This window comes from Schistocerca americana, chromosome 6, assembly GCF_021461395.2.
Source record: "Schistocerca americana isolate TAMUIC-IGC-003095 chromosome 6, iqSchAmer2.1, whole genome shotgun sequence".
NCBI lineage: Eukaryota > Metazoa > Arthropoda > Insecta > Orthoptera > Acrididae > Schistocerca > Schistocerca americana.
The window spans coordinates 249,914,330-249,935,452 of record NC_060124.1 but is presented as its reverse complement, the minus strand read 5'-3'; the positions used below and the strand labels follow the sequence as shown (position 1 = coordinate 249,935,452).

General features: G+C 39.3%; 1 protein-coding gene across 1 annotated transcript in view; it reads left to right on the top strand.

The window, feature by feature from the left end:
* LOC124620075 (dynein axonemal heavy chain 1-like) overlaps positions 1-21,123 on the top strand; it is an 804,068-nt gene that overhangs the window by 229,189 nt on the left and 553,756 nt on the right. Inside the window, exons 20-21 of the mRNA XM_047146741.1 lie at positions 8,848-8,939; positions 17,494-17,847. Of these exons, the coding sequence (XP_047002697.1) occupies positions 8,848-8,939; positions 17,494-17,847 (446 nt within the window). The remainder of the gene's footprint in view (positions 1-8,847; positions 8,940-17,493; positions 17,848-21,123) is intronic.

The window sequence follows — 21,123 nt, the reverse complement described above, 5'->3', positions numbered from 1 at the left end:
ATTTCAGCCACACTTTGTTCATTTAACCCGCCATCATAAAAAAATGAGGGAGGGGGTGGGGGGGGGGGGGGGGGGGGGGGGACCTGCTATAAGCAGGTCTGAATTTGCAGGAGCTGTGTGTGACATCCCTCATGAGAAAAATGTGTACGGTAATGGTATGTAGAGAGGCACATAATTTTGTATCATGTTTAATGCTCCTTAAACTCTTGTATCAAGTGAGATAACGCAACAAATAAATGGAATGATATACTTGTAATGGCATTTAGAAGCTCTTGGAAAGATGAGTGCAGTGCTATAAAGCTAGTTAATCACAAGATTGAAAGTTTTTGCAGTGAAATCTGAGAAAAGTGCAGAAATTGAAATAATAGGTGTCTGGAGTTGCTTGTTGTGGCATAAACACAGAAATGTGGAGCACTCATTCTGCTTGTTTCAACAAAACCTGTCCACTAAAAAATTAGTATCTCCAAACATCTGATATGGTTTTCTAAGAGACAATAAGGATATAAATCCATTTACAGAAGTCATAACTCACCTGCATCAATGTCGTATAAATTAGGGCCAGGAGGAAACGTGTTTTATCTTAGTGACAAAGGTGTAGCTTCTAGTTTCTTATAACAACTGAGCCTGGTGTGAGAGCTCCACATGGTGGTGTCTTCAGTGCAATAGCTGAGTCCTTCTGCCTTGGGTTTCAATTGGAGCATTTTTCTTGGATAAATTTTATGGAATTGGTGGTGTATAGCTTTAATGAATATTGTTGTTGTTGTGGTCTTCAGTCCAGAGACTGGTTTGATGCAGCTATCCATGCTACTCTATCCTCTTCAAGCTTCTTCATCTCCCAGTACCTACTGCAACCTACATCCTTCCGAATATGCTTAGTGTATTCATCTCTTGGTTTCCCTCTACGATTTTTACCCTCCACGCTGCCCTCCAATACTAAATTGGTGATCCCTTGATGCCTCAGAATATGTCCTACCAACCCATCCGTTCTTCTAGTCTAGTTGTGCCACAAATTTCTCTTCTCCCCAATTCTATTCAATACCTCCTTATTAGTTATGGAATCTACCCATCTAATCTTCAGCATTCTTCTGTAGCACCACATTTCGAAAGCTTCTATTCTCTTCTTGTCCAAACTATTTATCATCCACGTTTCACTTCCATACATGGCTGCACTCCATACAAATACTTTCAGAAACGACTTCCTGACACTTAAATCTATACTTGATGTTAACAAATTTCTCTTCTTCAGAAACACTTTCCTTGCCATTGCCAGCCTACATTTTATATTCTCTCTACTTCGACCATCAGCAGTTATTTTGCTCCAAAATAGCAAAACTCCTTTACTACTTTAAGCATTTCATTTCCTAATTTAATTCCCTCAGCATCACCCAATTTAATTCGACCACATTCCATTATCCTTGTTTTGCTTTTGTTGATGTTCATCTGATATCCTCCTTTCAAGACCCTGTCCATTCCGTTCAGCCGCTCTTCCAGGTCCTGTGCTCTCTCTGACAGAATTACAGCGTCATCAGTGAATTTCAAAGTTTTTATTTCTTCTCAATGGATTTTAATCCCTACTCTGAATTTTTCTTGTGTTTCCTTTACTGTTTGCTCAATATACAAATGGAATAACATCGGGGGTAGGCTACAACCCTGTCTCACTCCCTTCCCAACCGCCGCTTTCCTTTCATGCCCCTCGACTCTTATAACTGGCATCTGGTTTCTGTAAAAATTGTAAATAGCCTTTCGCTCCATGTATTTTACCCCTGCCACCTTTAGCATTTGAAAGAGAGTATTCCAGTCAACATTGTCAAAAGCTTTCTCTAAGTCTACAAATGCTAGAAATGTAGGTTTGCCTTTCCTTAATCTATTTTATAAGATAAGTGGTAGGGTCAGTATTGCCTCACGTGTTCCAACATTTCTGTGGAATCCAAACTGATCTTCCCCAAGGTTGGATTCTACCAGTTTTTTCATTCGTCTATAAAGAATTCATGTTAGTATTTTGCAGGCGTGGCTTATTAAACTGATAGTACAGTAATTTTCACATCTGTCAACACCTGGTTTCTTTGGGATTGGAATTATTATATTCTTCTTTAAGTCTGAGGGTATTTCGCCTGTCTCATACATCTTGCTCACCAGATGGTAGAGTTTTGTCAGGACTGGCTCTCCCAAGGCTGTCAGTAGTTCTAATGGAATGCTGTCTATTCCGGGGGCCTTGTTTCAACTCAGGTCTTTCAGTGCTCTGTCAAACTCTTCACGCAGTATCGTATCTCCCATTTCATCTTCATCTACCTCCTCTTCCATTTCCAAAATATTGTCCTCAAATACATCGCCCTTGTATAGACCCTCTATATACTCCTTCCACCTTTCTGCTTTCCCTTCTTTGCTTAGAACTGGGTTTCCATCTGAGCTCTTGATGTTCATACAAGTGGTTCTCTTTTCTCCAAAGATCTCTTTAATTTTCCTGTAGGCAGTATATATCTTACCGTTAGTGATACACGCCTCTACATCCTTACATTTGTTCTCTAGCCATCCCTACTTAGCCATTTTTCACTTCCTGTCAATCTCATATTTGAGATGTTTGTATTCCTTTTTGCCTGCTTCATTTACTGCATTTTTCGCCTTTCATCAGTTAAATTCAATATCTCTTCTGTTACCCAAGGATTTCTACTAGCCCTTGTCTTTTTACCTACTTGATCCTCTGCTGCCTTCACTACTTCATCTCTCAAAACTACCCATTCTTCTTCTACTGTATTTCTTTCCTCCCTTCTTGTCAATCATTCCCTAATGCTCTCCCTGAAGCTCTCTACAACCTCTGGTTCTGTCAGTTTATCCAGATCCCATCTCCTTAAATTCCCACCTTTTTGCAGTTTCTTCAGTTTTAATTTACAGTTCATAACCAATAGATTGTGGTCAGAGTCCACATCTGCCCTGGAAATGTCTTACAATTTAAAACCTGTTTCCTAAATCTCTGTCTTACCATTATATAATCCATCTTACACCTTCCAGTATCTCCAGGCTTCTTCCATATATAAAACCTTCTTTAATGATTCTTGAACCAAGTGTTAGCTATGATTAAGTTATGCTCTGTGCAAAATTCTACCAGGTAGCTCCCTCCTTCATTCCTAACCCCCATTCCATATTCACATACTACTTTTCCTTCTCTTCCTTTTCCTACTATCGAATTCCAGTCACCCATGACTATTAAATTTTCGTCTCCCTTCACTATCTGAATAATTTCTTTTATCTCATCATACATTTCTTCAATTTTTTCGTCATCTGCAGAGCTAGTTGGCATATAAACTTGTACTGCTGTAGTAGGTGTGGGCTTCGTATCTATCTTGGCCACAATAGTGCGTTCAGTATGCTGTTTGTAGTAGCTTACCCGCATTCCTATTTTCCTATTCATTATTAAACCTACTCCTGCATTACCCCTATTTGATTTTGTGTTTATAACCCTGTATTCACCCGACCAGTTGCCTTGTTCCTCCTGCCACCGAACTTGACTAATTCCCAGTATATCTAACTTTAACCTATCCATTTCCTTTTTTAAATTTTCTAACCTACCTGCTAAGTAAAGGGATCTTACATTCCACGCGCTGACCTGTATAACGCCAGTTTTCTTTCTCCTGATAACAGTGTCCTCCTGAGTATTCCCCGCCCAGAGATCTGAATGGGGGACTATTTTACCTCTGGCATATTTTACCCAAGAGGACGCCATTATCATTTAACTATACAGTAAAGCTGCGTGCCCTTGGGAAAAATTACAGATGTAGTTTCCCCTTGCTTTCAGCCGTTCGCAGTACCAGCACAGCAAGGCCGTTTTTGTTAGTGTTCTTCATTTGAAAATATAAAAATTGAGGAGAAAAGAAATTTGTGGCGTGACATGACTAGAAGAAGGGATGGGTTGATAGGACATGTTCTGACACATCAAGGGATCACCAGTTTAGTATTATAGGGAAATTGAGAGTAAAAATCATAAAGGAAGACTAAGTGAATTGCGAATTGTGTTTTATTCATCTCATGACGTACATTTGCAATCCATTTGGTTTGTGTACAGGAGACATGTCAGAAATTTATAAAACAATTACAATGATTTTTACATTAATAAATAATAGCACTATAATAAATAATAGCACTAAAAGATAACACATTGTACCCAGCTCAAATTTCCAGTTTGTCCTGCATGAATTCATCCACTGAGTAATAACACTTCAGTGTCAGTGCCTCATATAGTTTTCTTTTAAGTGAACCTAAATTCATCTGCATCAACTTGTTCCCTTTTAATTTATTACAAATTTTCATTCCCATGTATTGAGGTCCGTGGGCATACGGTCTGAGGCAGTGGGTGGGGAGCATGAAGTTTTCTTTGTTTCTGGTATCATGTGAATGGACAAAATCGTTTCCCACAAATAATTCATGTCTGGTGTACAAAAATATAATAATCTCATATATGTATAAGGACGGCAGAGTTAATATTTTAAGTTTTCTAAATAATGGTCGACATGATGCTTTGTGATTTGCAGTGCACATATTTCGTATGATTTTTTTCTGTATTTTTAGTATCCACACTATGTTTGTCGCGTTGTGTCATTTGCCGTTGACAAATTTGCATTGCAAATGCAAAGCTCCTCAGTTTGTTTGCCAGGTATTCAATGTGTGCCTGCCAGCTCAAATTTTTATCTACATTTAAACCTAAGAATTTGACTGAGTCAACTTCTTCCATACCTTGGTTGTTATGTACAATGTTAATCTGCTCACATTTTGACTGTTTGGTTCTGAACTGCATCATGTGAGTCTTAGATATGTTTAGATTCGACCCATTTAGCTGAAACCAAGTTTCTAAGGTACTGAGGGTACTGATGACAAATGTGGGAATTTTTTCCGAGTCCTGATCTTCAACTAAGACAGAAGTATCATCTGCGAACAGAACTGATGGGGAGCTGATATTTAATGGTAAGTCATTTACATAAAAGATAAATAGGATTGGGCCTAATATGGATCCTTGTGGAACAGCCTGAGATATTTTTTACCAGTCAGAAAAATAATATGTGCCATTTGATGAAATGCTAACTCTTTGCTTTATGTTGGATAAGTAGGAGTTAAACCATTGTAGGGCACTGCTGCTAATGCCATACTTTTCAAGTTTGTAAACAAGCAATGCATGGTTTACGGAATCAAATGCCTTTGTGAGGTCGCAGAAAATTCCTGCCACCTTATTTCTCTTGTCTAATGATGTGCTTATTTTCTCAATGAAACTGCTTACTGCATCAATGGTGTTTTTACCCTGCTGAAAACCAAATTGATTGTTTAGAATAACAGAATATTTTGCAATGAAGTTTTGGATTTGTGCAACAGCAAGTTTTTCAGATATTTTAGATAGGACTGGGAGAACGGAGATAGGACAATAATTTCCCATGATCTCTCTTGATCCCTTCTTGAAGATTGGTTTGACTTCAGCATATTTCAGTACCTTTGGGAAACAGCCCTCTTCAAAACATTGATTTATTACTGAGCTAGTGGGTTTGCAATTCTATTGTGTACCACTTTAATAACTTTGGTGGGTATTCCATCCCAACCTGCAGATTTTTTTTTCTTAATGTTTGAATAGCATTTTCTACATCCTCTACAGAAACTTTTGAGAATTTTGTAAAGTTTTAATAGTTTTTGCCTGGGCCAAAGGGATTTACTTTGTTGTGATAATCTCTTACATCTACATCAGACTTTGCTACATTTATAATAAATTCATTAAGGTACTCTGGTATTTGAGCTGTATTACAATAGTATTTCCTTCAATGTCAACTTCTGAAATTTCTTGGTTACAGGCTTTAACACCAAACTCAGATTTAATGACAGACCACATAGCCTTTGTCTTATTTTTATGATTTAAAATTAGCCTGTTATTTGCCAGTTGTTTTGCTGCCTTGACAACTCTTTTAAATATGGTTTTATATAGTCTAACATATTTAATGAAATCAATATCTTTATTATATTTTAGTTCTCTGTGCAGTTGCCTTTTCCTTACACTGGAAATTTTTATGCCCTGGGTAATCCACTTAACTGTATTTGTTATTTTACTGCTGCAGAATCTAGATAGAAATGTTTCATCAAAGTCTCCAAGAAAACTGTTTAGGTATTTCTCAAAGTTTTTGTCACTTGAGTTACAATAATCAAAAGGCCATGTTTTTATCTCTTAGCTTCTCACTAAATGTTAGCAAGTTTTATTTGCTAAAATTCCTGCTCATATGGGTTCTCACATGTGAAATGTTCCTGTCTGTCTGTCTGTGGCAGCTCAATGAACAATGCACAATGATCTGAAATACCTAGATCTAGACAAAATTTATACACATCTTCATATACATAATTAGTTAGAACTTTGTCAATGCACAGAACACGATGGAGAGGCTTGTGTTCCCGACAGACCCAGCCAGTGGCTGTAAGCTGTCCAAGATGATGATGATGATTGTCAATGCATGTTGCTGATTGACATTGTCTCTGGTGGGTTCAAAGAAATTCAATTTGAAACCATATTTCTTTACTAAGTCAGTGAAACTTGACGCGTGGCTACTATCACATGTGATATCAATATTAAAATCAGCAGCTATTACAACTTTTTTCTTTTTTTCTCTTCAAAGGTCTTCTAGCATAATTTGAATCTTAGATAAGAATAGTTCTGTTGTTGATGTCCTAGGAATTCTGTATATTGAGATTATTATAACATTTGCTAGTAAGTCCGCAATTTCTACACAACAGCTCTTGAACGTACATTCTTCATTTAAATAATTAAAAAAAAAACAGCTTCTGGTCTCATAATTTATATCACTATGTAGAAGTATACATGAGCCTCCACGTGACTTGTTTTTTCTGCAAAAGCTACTTCCTAATCCGAAGTTCCCTATTTCGTTTAGAATTTTAATTGTGTCTTCAGTAAACCAGTGCTCATTTAAACAAACAACTTTAACATTTCCACATTCTGACAGAATGATTTGCAATTCATCTATTTTGGAGCTTTTATTGTTAGAAGCATCAATGTTTAAGCCATTAATATTCCAGTAGATAACATACCTACTTTGACTATCACTTACAGTTAGCACATCTCCTGCCAGATAATGGTTTGGTTCTGTCTTTCTTAATGCTACACAAGTTTTTTCACCCCCATCACTACTTATAAGTTTCCCTTATTTTTTATGAGCTGGCAAGTATCTACGAACATCTTACTGAATATTTTTGAGCCCAACCTATTCAGATGTAGACCATCTTTGACAAGTCACTTTGCACTTAGAAATTTGTTGGGATCCTAGTTTATTGCACTGTTCTTTAATATTGCTGTTTATTCTCACTCACCGATCTTCTGTACGCAATGCCACATATTATTATTCTGGAATTCGGGTAGAGTCTTCTGGCCAGTCAGATGAGGTTTCTAGGAGATGAAAACAGTTAGCAGATTCAGGAGGCTGCAGATTGCAGTAGATACTCGGAGATGAAGAGGCTTGCACAGGATAGAGTAACATGGAAAACTACATCAAACCAGTCTTTGGACTGAAGACCACAACACCAACATGCATAAAATGCATGCATTTATAATGGAGAAAATCAGAGATTACCATCATCTCTCTCACATCTACAGTCATCAAGAAGTTGTATATCATTTCTGTTCCCAATTTCATTCTTAATAATGCTCCAAGTCACCTTTGTTTTTTTTAATACTTGATTAGAAGTAGTCCTCTGAGTTAGATAAAGATCTCTGTTCATCACAGATATGCCATATGTCTGTCATACTTTCTCGTGGCTTCCAATGTAGTTGTTCATGACCAGTTGCAAAGAAAACTGGATTCTTAGTGCTGTAAGAATATTTTTAGGAAAGAATTAAATTTTAAACTGCTGTGTGTCCATTGTAAACTCTGTATCTTAGTAAGCATTATTCTTTAAAAGGTGTTGTTGACCCACCTGCAGCAGGAATGAAGTTGGTCATATGACTAGGTACAGCAACATTTGTGTTCAAAGTATTTTGCATTGTTACCCTGTAGCATAGACGGCCATAATAGCATGCTGTTAACATCAATAGATTTATTGATGATGAGATGGAGGAAGAAGAAAATATTGATTTAAAAGGTGATGGAATGTACAATTACTACATTACATGTTGACTAAGTTGATTGTGGGCAAATTTTGGAAGGGGGAAACTATGCGAAGCAGAACAAAAGAGTCAAAGTGCACACAAAAAATGCCCCATTGTTAATGTGGATAAAAGTATTATTAAGCAGCAATTTCACTAATGAAGTATAGTCTGTATCAAGAAATGGAGTACTCTGAAAATTTTGAACTGTCTCTCCTAAAGAACTGGACTGGAAGGCTAGCAAGAAAACACTGGGAAAAATGTTGTGCCTATGATATTTGCATTTAAAAGGTGACAGAATAAAAGAGTCACCATGTGTGAGTTAGTTGACAGTTTCAAAAAAGGCATACTGCTTTTCTTTTTACAAAAATGACACATCAGAATTAAAACAGTCATTAGTGTACTCAGATGAAGTGTATGCTCATACTCACTACACTATGAGTAAAAGTCACATATTTGTGTTCTTTCTGGATCCTTGATTTCTATAGGAACATACGGATGAAACTACTTGTACACTATGTCTCTGAAGGCAGTGTTTTTCACCTCTCATACTTTCACTTCTCTTTTTCTTTCTTCATTTTATAGCTGAAGTTTTGTCACTGTAAACTTCACAATTTCTCGTACTAGGTCTTGCTCTGCTATAAATATGATAGGGAAGACTAAGAATACAGTGACATTGAAAAATGTCAGAGACAATTGAAAATTAATTATGTGTTCTTTCACTTCTGTTACAGAATTTGTGAAAAAATGTATACAGTTGTATGAGACAACTGTTGTGCGTCATGGACTGATGCTGGTTGGCCCTGCTGGTGGTGGAAAGACAAAGGTAATAAATGTTACTACATCTAAAAGTGAATAAAGATTAAGCAACACAGCTTTCATGGTATGCACTCTAAAGTTTTTTTTAGATGTACTTACATTACTAACTGATATAGGTACATTTGATCCACACGAGATGAAACGCCAGAGATGGCTAAACTGATGTGATTCATTTCTTAAACAAATAAGGCTTCACCAAAATCTCATGTTTCACTTTTTCACTGCAGCATTAGATTGAAGAGTTCATAGCAAAAAGAACATGTTATTCTTAATGAACAGAAATCGTCAAATGTTATGTATCTTCAGGTGTACGCCAATGAAGTGTTATAGGACCATTTCTGTCCATAGTATATGTAAATGACTGAAAGGATAATGTCAAAATCTTCATAGAGCTGTTTATGGATGATATTGTATGCAGAGGAGTCATAACACTAGAAAATTGGTTGCAGAATGCAAGAAAACAGCAGAGAATCAGTACTTGGTGCAGGTATTTACAACTGACCCCCAAATTAAAGAAATGTAATTTAGTGTGGTGGAAAGACCCATTTTTGTGTGTTTTCACAACTGCCAAACAATATATAGAAATAATAAAATTGATTAAATATCTGAGCGTATGCATTCAGAGTAATTTAAAGTGGAACCTCGTGTTGCTCGTGAAGATTTGTTGATTTGGGGGGAGAGGGCCAAACAGTGAGGCCATTGGTCGCACCAAATTAGGGGAAGATGTGGAAGGAAGTTGGCCACATCCTTTCAAAGGAGCTATCATGACATTTGACTGAAGTGATTTAGGGAAGTCACAGAAAACCTAAATCAGTAAGGCCAGACACCTGTTTGAACCATCATCCTCCCGAGTATGAGTCCAATGTGCTAAACTCTCTGTGTCACCTTGCTCGGTAGCTCATGAAGGAAAGACAATGTTGTTACCACCAGTATCTGTAACACAAGTGACAGTGTCTAGTCACATTATTTCCGTAAGACACTAAAGTTTTATTGAGATAAGTTAATTCAGATCTGTGTAATAACAGCCTGAAACTCGTGGGCTTTTCAGAATAGGTTCCAGTGTGCATGCATACATCTTGCTTGGCAGAATATTTTGTGTTGTCTTGTTTGAGGCGTATGCAGCCTGAAGGTTGCTCTAGCTGAACAACTGGATGCCAGTGGAAGATAAATAATGCCGATTAATCTGACACTGAAGGATTATGTTTAGCAGGAAACTCTTTATTCAATGAGAGTAGGAGGCTAATTGAATTGTAAACTAGAGACAGTAGAGAATGCATGGAGAAGGTAGAAGCACGTGTGTGTGTGTGTGTGTGTGTGTGTGTGTGTGTGTGTGTGTGTGGTGGGGGGGGGGGGGGTGTAGTGGTCCTGGCTGACGGGCTCAGAACTCTTTTGACAGCCACAATTCACTTATTACTCATGAAACACAGCACATATAGCAGCCAGTTTGGAACTACTTTGACAGTGTCAGTATCGAGAAGCCAGGCAGGGAAGTGGACACAGCATCCAGAGCAAGTCATCCGAATCAGTGGATGTTCTGCAGGCAGCTGCTGCAGTTGGTGGTGCTTGTGGTTGGGCATCTTGTTCAGACAGGTGCCAATGTCTCCATTGTGAAGTACATGGTGATGCCCTTGAAAAGTGTACAGAGGGTTGACTCTGTTCGAAGAAAGTCATTGACTTGCTATTCACCAATATGTCCATTGTCTGCATACTTCTCCATGACACATGGTACAGGCGAGTATACCGAGATTGTAAGATTTGTCTTACGCCGTCAGTGTGGAGCATGCCATTAGACTAGTGATCCAGGTCCTGATGCACGTAACAAAGTGGTGTGCTTTGATGTGATGCCTTTGGAGGATGTGTCTGTGTGACATGGTTCCACAGATCCAGCTGGTCTTGCGAGGATGTTTACAGCGTATCAGCATTGACGAATTTCCCAGGCAGATGCAGTGTCTCTCTGTAGACCAACTCCATGGCTGAAGAATAGATCTCAGGTTGATAAGTTGTTCATAGGCCAAGTATAACCTTTGGAAGAGCCAAAGTTCATGTGTTTACATAGCAATGAGCACTGTCGTCAAGGAATGGTACCAGCATTCAACCATGCAATTGCTAGTGGGATGGTAATTGGTGGTCTTGTGATGGACATACATCTACATCTACATCTACAGCTACATCTACATGGTTACTCTGCAATTCACACTTAAGTGCCTGGCAGAGGGTTCATCGAAACATTTTCATACTACTACTCTACCATTCCACTGTTGAAAGGCGCATGGGATAATGGAACACCTAAATCTTTCCATTCAAACTGTGATTTCTCTTATTTTATTATGATGATCATTTATCCCTATTTAGGTGGGTGTCAACAAAATATTTTCGCATCTGGAAGAGAAAGTTGGTGATTGAAATTTCGTAAATAGATGTTGCCGCAAAGAAAACCACCTTTGTTTCACTTACTGCCACCGCAACTCACATTTCATATCAGTGACACTCTTACCCCTATTGCGCGATAATGCGAAACGCGCTTGCCCCTCTTGGCATCCTTTCGATGTCCTCTGTCAATCCTACCTGGTAAGGATCCCACACCATGCAGCAATATTCCAACAGAGAGCGGACAAGTGTAGTGTAGGCTGTCTCTTTAGTTGGTTTGTCGCATCTTCTAAGTTTTCTGCCAACAAAGCGTAGTCTTTGTTTTGCCTTCCCCACAATATTATCTATGTGGTCTTTCCAATTTAAGTTGCTTGTAATTGTAATTCCTAGGTATTTAGTTGAATTGACAGCCCTTAGATTTGTGCGATTTATCGTATACCCAAAATTTATCGGATTTCTTGTAGTACCCATGTGGATGATCTCACACTTTTCTTAATTTTAGTGCCAATTGCCACTTTTCACACCATACAGAAATTCTCTCTAGATCATTTTGTGATTGGAATTGATCGTCTGATGATTTAAATTACAGCCTGAAAACTTGACAAACTGTGCAAATAGGTCCAAATCAAACTTCTTTCCCAGTCGATAGTGAAGTGCTGGGCGTCCAAATCTCGCTAATCGTGCTGACACAAAGGTAAAGGCTTAACATTTCAGTGGTAATATCAGTTGGCACTGCCTGTGTCCAGCCAGTGAAAAGATCAATTATTATGGAAAGGTAGCATCAACTGTTTGATGAGCAAGTGGTCCTGCAACATCTAGATATATGTGGATAAAACATACAGTTGTGTCTGGAAAGTCATCAGTAGGGGTATTTATATGGTGAGACACTTTACACCTGCTGGCCGGTGTGGCCGTGCGGTTAAAGGCTCTTCAGTCTGGAACCGCGTGACCGCTACGGTTGCAGGTTCGAATCCTGCCTCGGGCATGGATGTGTGTGATGTCCTTAGGTTAGTTAGGTTTAATTAGTTCTAAGTTCTAGGCGACTGATGACTTCAGAAGTTAAGTCGCATAGTGCTCAGAGCCATTTGAACCATTTGAACACTTTACACCTTTGGCATTGAAAACATGTTCTTGTCCATTCTCGACAGTCCTTTTCCATGCCTGGCTACTCGAAATGTTTGGGAGACCAATAGAAAAGTGGGATGTACCTCTGGATGGTGTAAGTTATGTGTGCTATCTAAAGTTTTTGTTCCTAATGCTGGTGGATGAAAGGGTTGAGGTTGGCCGCAAGAGACGTCACAGTAGAGCTTGACATCTGCTCCCAGACCGTCGGTGAGCTGCAATTATAATGCCGATGCCTCATTGTTGACAAACTTTTGGAGTTCTTTATCCTCTTGCTGCACTCAATTCAGTGCAGAATAGTTGATAGGACTCATCACACTTCTGATGCATGAAAAACAGTCAGCCACAATGTTACAGTTGTCAGTGGCTCTCCTCAGTACAAAAAGGTTGTGGTCTGTGAATATTGTGAACACTAGCACTGGAGCTTGAGGACACAAGCTTTTCACTGCTTCAGAAGCTTGCTGTCGTAGGCACTCCACTTGCTCAGAGATGGTGCAGTTTTCATGAAATTTTACCAGTGACTGCCATGAACCACCTGACCACTGCTGTAGCACCTTGCTGACAGCCATCTGGCTTGCATCCACTACCTATGCAAGAGATGCATCGAGCTTAGAATGATTTAGTGGTGTGTCAGCCATGCTCCGCACACATAGCCTCAGTCCACTGTGCTGCAGAGTGGCCCCTTGCCTTAGGACCAGACAGCACCGCATTCAGTGGTTCTTGCAATTCTGCTGCATGAGGCAGGTGGTGGTAATAACTATTTAAAATAACAAAGAAGCAATGCAATTCCATGATTGGTTGGCTTAGGTAACTGTAAAATCCCACCAATCTTGTTTGTCAGAAGATAGGGAGCTTGCAGCAGAGATACTATGTCCAAAGATGATCACTTCAGATTGTTCAAAAATACTCTTGGCAACATTCAACTCGACTCTATAATTCTCCAAATGCTTGAACACCTCTTGTAAATTTTATTGGTGTTGTTCCCCAGTCTCTGAGAACATGAGCTTATCATCCAGGTACACAAAATCGAAAAGGAGGCCTTGAAGGACAGAGTCAATGTGAATCTTTGCCACATCTGGGCTATGTTTTGCTATGTGAAGGTCATACACGTGATCGTTGTGGTCTTTGGAATTTTCTCTTTAGCCACAAGTTTCTGAGTGTAGGCCTTACGACAGTCGAGACACTGAATATTACCACTCCTTGTAATGTGTAGATGTAATCTTTTAGTAATGACCCAGAATATCGATCAGCCACTGTTCTCATATTCAGTGCATGATAATTTCTGCAAAGGCACCGGGACTCACCTTTTTTTGGCACCAAATGTTAGGCAGAGTACCACAGACTGTTCAACAGTCTAATAATGCCCTCTTGCATTCAGCTTTCATGATTGCAAGAAGTCTAGTGCTAAACGCCCAGGTTGACACAACACTGGTGGTCAATCCGTTGTCTTGATGTGAGCACCATATTGTACTGAAACTGTTTAGTTGCTTTTGCTGGCCTGGTCAAATTTGGGAACTGCTTTAACAGCAAAGCGTATTCATCCTCAGTGCCTGGACAAGCTTTGCAGTGTGGTTGGTTGATCTGTGATGAAAACCGGTGACAGTTAAACCAGTAATGCTGTCCACCAATCAAGCGTTCGACATGTCTTAATGTGCAAGTAGATGTGCACCAATAATCGCTTCTGTGATCTCTGCAACAGTGAAATTCCATGTGAACAGATGATGTAGACCTAAATTTAGCTCTGTTCGCTGGGTTACATAGGTTGCAATAGTCGAATTATTGGCAGATGTTAGAAGGGAGATGAAATATGCTCACTATTTTTTATATACTGTATTTAGCAAATTTCGTGACAGTACCTTTTCCGTGAAATGTTTACAAGACGATATTTGCCGTTTTGTGTTGGCTTCAGTCGTCTAGTGAAAGTATGATTCCACAATGCAGTTTCGTCGGCTACAGAAATGACCTGGTTCAATGCGTTTGCCTTATTTTTGGTGCTTCAAATACCATTTCTTCGAATGTTGTTCCTTCTTGATGTTTATAAAAAAAGTAGTAACATAATTCATTTTTCCTGTTCACTAGCAAATATTTATAATGGCGACCTGCACATTGTTCCACTGTCACACACACCGAGAGTTCACTGCCAACTGACTACAGTCAAAGACGACTCCAGCATCAAAGACATTTCACACAACACACAAGCTTCCACTTGTAACCAGTCTCTTTGATATTCTTCGTCACATCTACTAATATTAATCAATATGCTGTCACTCTCAAAAATATAAGTAAATTAGCATAAAATAAGGCAAATTACAATTTAAAAGAAATATTCTGACATAAATATAAGAAAACATTTACAACTTCCCTCATTAGATTTGGTATCGACAAATCTGGTAGAAAATAACACATCTCCCAGATCCACTACAGAGTTGAATGTGTACAATGATGCAGTGAAGACCATAACAGATACTGAGGTCCGAACCAGTGTCTATGAGAAATTTCAGGCCAGAACGTCTGTTGCTGATGAACTGGTTCCTGGATGGTGATGGGCAATCAGTTATTACGCCTACAATCAACTACCACTGGCATTTAGGTAGAAGCGCTGTGATGTACATTTTTGCACATTCTCGCCAAATCTGCACTGATATCAACAGAGAGACTTGTCACCTTTCGAAGATGTAGTGTTGCTCAGAGACTGGCTCCTTGAATGTCTACCCTAATGCACTCTGCTTCTGTTGTGTCCAGTGCTGAATTGCAACAATAATGCACTGACCTGCATGTATAACATGTTTACTTTTGCTGTGACCAAGTCATGATTTGTGTGCTTGACCTTAGCTGAGGCTGTTATACTGCTGCTTTTTGCTGTGACCACTCTAATCTGGCCAGGTGTGATTGCTTCCTGTTTGCAGTCTGCCATCTCCACCATGGCATCCAATGCACACTAGTTGCTTCAATTTCCGGTGATAATCTACTGCTCCACTGTGTACACAATAAGTTGTCTGGAATGGTGACTGTGTCCACTTTACTGTGCAGATGCTTATGGTCTTATGATCATCAATGTCTTATTGCATAAGAACTTGGTGAATTTGATCTTCCTGCAAAAGCAGCAACTCTCTGTATTACTTCTGCCTTGAAGTTTTTGTAGGAATCTGCCACCAGGGGTGCAGTGATGATGTCTTGCACCTCGGCCACGAAACGGTGGTCTAGCTGACTAACAACATCTACATCTACATCTACATCCATACTCCGCAAGCAACCTGACGGTGTGTGGCGGAGGGAACAAATGCAGACTTCACAGTTTGGCCATAATTCCAGCACAACAAAAACTTACTTCCACCTGCATGAACCATTAGAAGGGGCTATTGAACCAAAATGGCATCAAATAGACCGCTAGTCTTGATATGAGGCATTCTTCAGTTAGCTCCTGAGCTCAATAGAAAAAATGGCTATAGATCATTTCCTTCAGCTCACAGATCATGTTGGATCACAACTTGTCGGGTAATTCAAACTGATTGACTTAACAATACTGATTAATCTGATGCAAAAAGATTACACTTAGTGGGAAACTCTTTATTCAGTGAGATCAGGAGGGTAATTGAACTGTAAAACTAACCAACAATGTAGAACATAAAACATCAACAAACATGGAACATAACAAAGGAATAAATATTGCATATGATGAAGCCACAAGCACAAGTGAAAAGTAGAAACCAGCACCCCAGGGGGCTGGGCACAGAAGCTATGATTCAGTTATTACACATGAAACACAGCGCCTTTAGCAGCCAGTGTAGAACTACCTTGACAGCCATGATTCATCTGTTACACCACATGACATTGCATGAACACACACTACACAAACACTTCACTTCCCTTCTCTACCCTAGGGCATAACAGCTGCCATGTCAGATGCCATAGGCTGGCAATCAGTGCCTAGTCTCATAACATCTTGTTCATGTGACATGCCATACTATTCCATTCATATAGTTGACTCACCTCAGCAGGCAGTGAATCCACCACATTCAGTGTGGACGCACATTTATGCCTGACCTGCTGCGGAAACCTTCAAGTAGTGAGCATGGAGGCCATAGATGTGGATTGCAAGTATGTTTCACTGGGTGCAAATGTGCATTGGCTGCGAAGAGTGCCGACATAGACCACACACTTGCAATAAACTCTGTGTCTGGGTGGCGCAGTAGTTAACCCAACTGCCTAGTGAGATGGAGACCCTGGGTTCGAATGTTGGTCTGGCACACATTTTCACTCGGCACTGCTGTTGCTGCACAAAGTCCCGATGCAGATGATATCAATAGTCCCTTCCCTTCCCTTTTATTCCTCCCCTCTCCTCCTTCACTGTACATGATATTCCATTCACCATTGTGTCTTCCAGTATAGCAGGTATCTGTAGTTGAACAACTGTTCATGATATGAAGTTCCATAAGAGCCAACCAATTAATGTTTAGTTGATTTGATTTCTTTAATGGTTTGCTCACTTTTAATGTATTGTTAACAGAAGAACATCCAGTTTAATAAACTGGTAAACCTTTTTGTTACAACTTCAAGTTGAACAAATATATTTCAAGGAAAAGACGAGATACATGAAAGTCACAGATCAAGTAAACAGAGTAAGCCATGTGTACACTTTAACAGTCAAATCATAACTGAGTCCAAGTCTGGCAGCCGCTGGCTGGCTGGCCGCTTAGGTGGCGCTGCTGCTGCATGTCTGGCAGACAGCGCCGCATGTAGAGGACATGCGTAACTGTGTGGTGGCACTTTGAAAGATCGGCGAGTCACAACACTTTTTTAAATATGTTATATTTTATTGCAGCGCCATTCTTAGTATTCAGGAGATAAGTATCCTGCAAAGAAGAGGAAGAAACTGAGTATATCCAAAATTTGAATGTTTGTTATATTCAGTGCAACCTTGTAAATGTATCTCATTCATACATATTTTACATACAAATTTGATTGTATGGGGATAAAAAAGGAAAAATTATGAATTAATTTTATTTCCCTTGTTAGTTCACTGTTAGCATTATTTATACTGATTCATTATATGTATAATTACTTTATTACAGTGCTATGAAGTCCTAGCCCATGCTCTAACAAGTTTGAAAGGGAAACCATCTCCAAGTGGGTTACCATTTGAAAAGGTCCATACGTATGTGCTAAACCCCAAGTCCATCACACTGGGACAGTTATATGGTGAGTTTGATGCCCTCACTCATGAATGGACAGATGGCATACTGGCAAGTCTAGTACGTGGTGGAGCATCAGCTGAAGATGATGACAAACGCTGGTATGTGTTTGATGGTCCAGTTGATGCTGTGTGGATTGAAAATATGAACACTGTCCTGGATGACAATAAAAAGCTCTGCCTAACAAGTGGAGAGATTATTAAACTGCAGGAGTCTCAAACAATGATGTTTGAGGTATGTTCTGTAAGACTAGAAAGCATTTTATTTTATTTCCTTTTACCCATTTCTCTTGCATTATGCTCGTGAAAATTGGAATGAGGCTGAAAGATCTTGAAGTGATGATCCTCGTGGCAGTGTAGAACTTAGTGGTAAGATATTTGAGAAGCCAGGTTGTATGTAACACAGTTCTGAAAGCTTTCATTTGGTCCTGTCTTGATTATGGTGATATTAGTTATGATTTTGTACATTTTCTGAAGATGCTGGACACACTCCGCAAATGGCGGAAAGGGCTTGCAGAATCTTCTGCATCTCCTTATGAGTTGATACACGTATAAAGCCTAGTTCTAATTCTACATCCACATCCATACTTTGCAAATCACTGTGAAGTGCATGGCAAAGGGTCCTTCCCTTTGTACCAGTTAGTACATTTTTCTATTCCATTCACATATGGGACATAGGAAGAGTGATTGCTTCAGTGCCTCTGTGTGTGCTGTAATTATTGTAATCTTGTTTCTACAATCCCTATGGGAATAATACAGATAGGTAGGTGGTTGTAGTGGTTCCTGGGATCATCACTTAAAGATGGTTCTTGAAAGGCACTAAATAGGTTTGATTTGATAGTTTGAAACTATTTTCAGTCCATTTAGTATCTTCATTTGACCATTCTTGTGACCCTTGTTCATATACATTCGGTATACCCTCTTAGTTCTGTATTGTATGGGTCCCACACACTTGTGCAGGATTCAAAGGTGGGCTGCACGAATGGTGGTGGTAAGTTCCTATGTGACCAAACTACTGAGGTCTCAGTCCCTCAGCACAAGTGTTTTGTGAGCAGTGTCCTTTATAGATTTTTTTTGGATTTGCCTAGTATTCTACCGATGAACCAAAGTTTGCCACATCATTTACCTAAGACTGAACCAAAGTGGTAATTGGTGAATGGGAAGCGCATTTGAGTGGTAACTAAAATGTCCTGTATCCCAGGATTGAGCCCAGCCACTGCTTAAATTTTGAATGAAAATCTTTGGAAGTGGTGGCTAAAGACTTCCGCTATAACAAGTCATCAAACTGACAACAGCCTTGTCAAAGAGCATGGAGGAGCACACGGAGTTTCAGGGCAACCTCTCGCTCTTGGTGTTGGTGGGGATTCTTTTGGGCCCTGGAGCTTTGTTCAGTTTTAATGATTTCAGCTGTTTTCCAGTGCCACTGATACTACATCACTGATTTTTTCTTGTGGTGTGAAAATTAAATTGGGGCAATCCTGCATGGTTTTCCTTTGTAAAATAACATTTGACTAATGAGGTCATCATTTCTGCTTTTGAATTGTTACTTTCAGTTTTGCTTCCTGCCTCACCTATGAGTGCCTGGACACTAACTTTGGTGCCAGAATTTCTTCAAGTATTGTGAGAAATCACTGCAGTAGAAGTTGGCAGTTTCATGCATTTGACTTTGGATAGCTAAATGAGTTTTGTTCAGTGTGTCTTTATCTATAGCCCTATGCTTTGTTTTTATGGCTATTATGCAGTAATATCTGTTTCTTTAGAAGTGTGATTATGAGGTTGTATACCATTGAAGGGTCCATCCCATCATGAACTGTTGTACTAGATATACATCCATCCAGTGCATGATTGTCTATTCTTTTACACTTGAGCCAAAGTTATTATAATTATTATTTTATTTATTTATTCATCGATAGCCCATTCATTATAGCAGTACAGGATATCCCAGCTACATTACAGAAATAAGATGCGCATATGTAAAGCAGGACAGGATTAAGCGAGGATAGGGCAGCAAGTCTCATACAGGCTGCTGTTCAGAGCAGAATTTGAAACACCCCTCACTGAGTCACATTGTTACTGCCTCCTTATCTAGTTTGCTGTTTATATAAATCTTTCTACTTGTTTTAGTTGCATTTAGTACTGTCGTATTCATTTTGTTACAACTGCCTTGTGATCACTGATACTAATTTTGATGTGAATGTTCTCAAAGTGGTTAGGTCTATTCCTTGCCATTAGATCCAATATATTTCCATCATTTTCATGATGGTTTTCATAAAAGGCATTTAGAAGTGTTTCACATGCCCACCACTAACAAAATTGTAATTATCCCAATTGATTATTGGATGACTAAATTCTCATCTGTAGATTTAGTGTGATTGGGAACATACATACTAGTGAACTCAGAGTTTACCGAAATTTTTCTGTTACGTCTGGGGATGAGTCTGGCAGCTGATAGAAGAAGCCAGTTATAAGTTGATGCTCGCCCTCAATGACTTGTTCTTGCATGAACAATCTCACATGTAGCTTCGGTTAACGTCTTGGTGTATTTGAGTTTCTTGTCTACTACGACAAATATACCATACGCTTTTCCCATTAGCATATCCTTTTGGTATATGCTTACATTTTCTCCACAAATCTCACTGGTATCAATTTTAGGTTTTAACCAGCATTCTGTTCCTTGGATTATGTAAGCTCCACTGCTTTTTAGGCGTTTTTCAAACTTTTGCCTATGGTGGGCATTTCTTTGGATCTTGATATTTCCAGGTCTCCTACAGCTATTATCATCTGATGTGGATAGAGAGTGCCCTAATCCAAAATAAGTAAACAAATAAATAAAATCCTTGTGTGCACCTCACATGCCTGTATAGCAGGCTCAAATGTGTAGTGCACAGCTGACCCATTTAGGGGAACTCTACAGTTCTCAATGCTATGGCACAAGTTGAGAAACTTGCAGCCTATTTTTTCACAAAACCTTTGATGTTCAAGCTTTCCTCTTGACTCAGAATCATGGTGCAATGATCAGATATGGGCCAATGCAATAGAGTGTGAGCTTTGATGAAACTCTGTGACCAAGGTTGGTCTTCTCAACTAGTAACCAGATATGATCTCAGAACCCAGATGACTGGCATTGTTTGCTCTGACATGCACCACACTTCACAGTTGGCGTCACCGTATTCCATTAATGGCTGCTAGAACAGCTTCTTCAGCACGTTGAAAGAGGTCCCCAAGGATACCTACTGACTGCAAAATAAGTTCTTTCCCATCCCATCCAGCCATTATTCACTGCATGCTTATACTGCCAACAACTACACTGAAGTCCAAAGAAACTGGTATAGGCATGCGTATTGAAATAGAGAGATATGTAAATAGGTAGTATACAGAGATGGGGTCTGCAGTGCCTATATAAGACAACAAGTGTCTGGTGCAGTTGTTGGATCGGTTACTGCTGCTACAATGGTAGGTTATCAAGATTTAAGTGAATTTGCGTGTGGTGTTATAGTCGGCGCACAAGCGA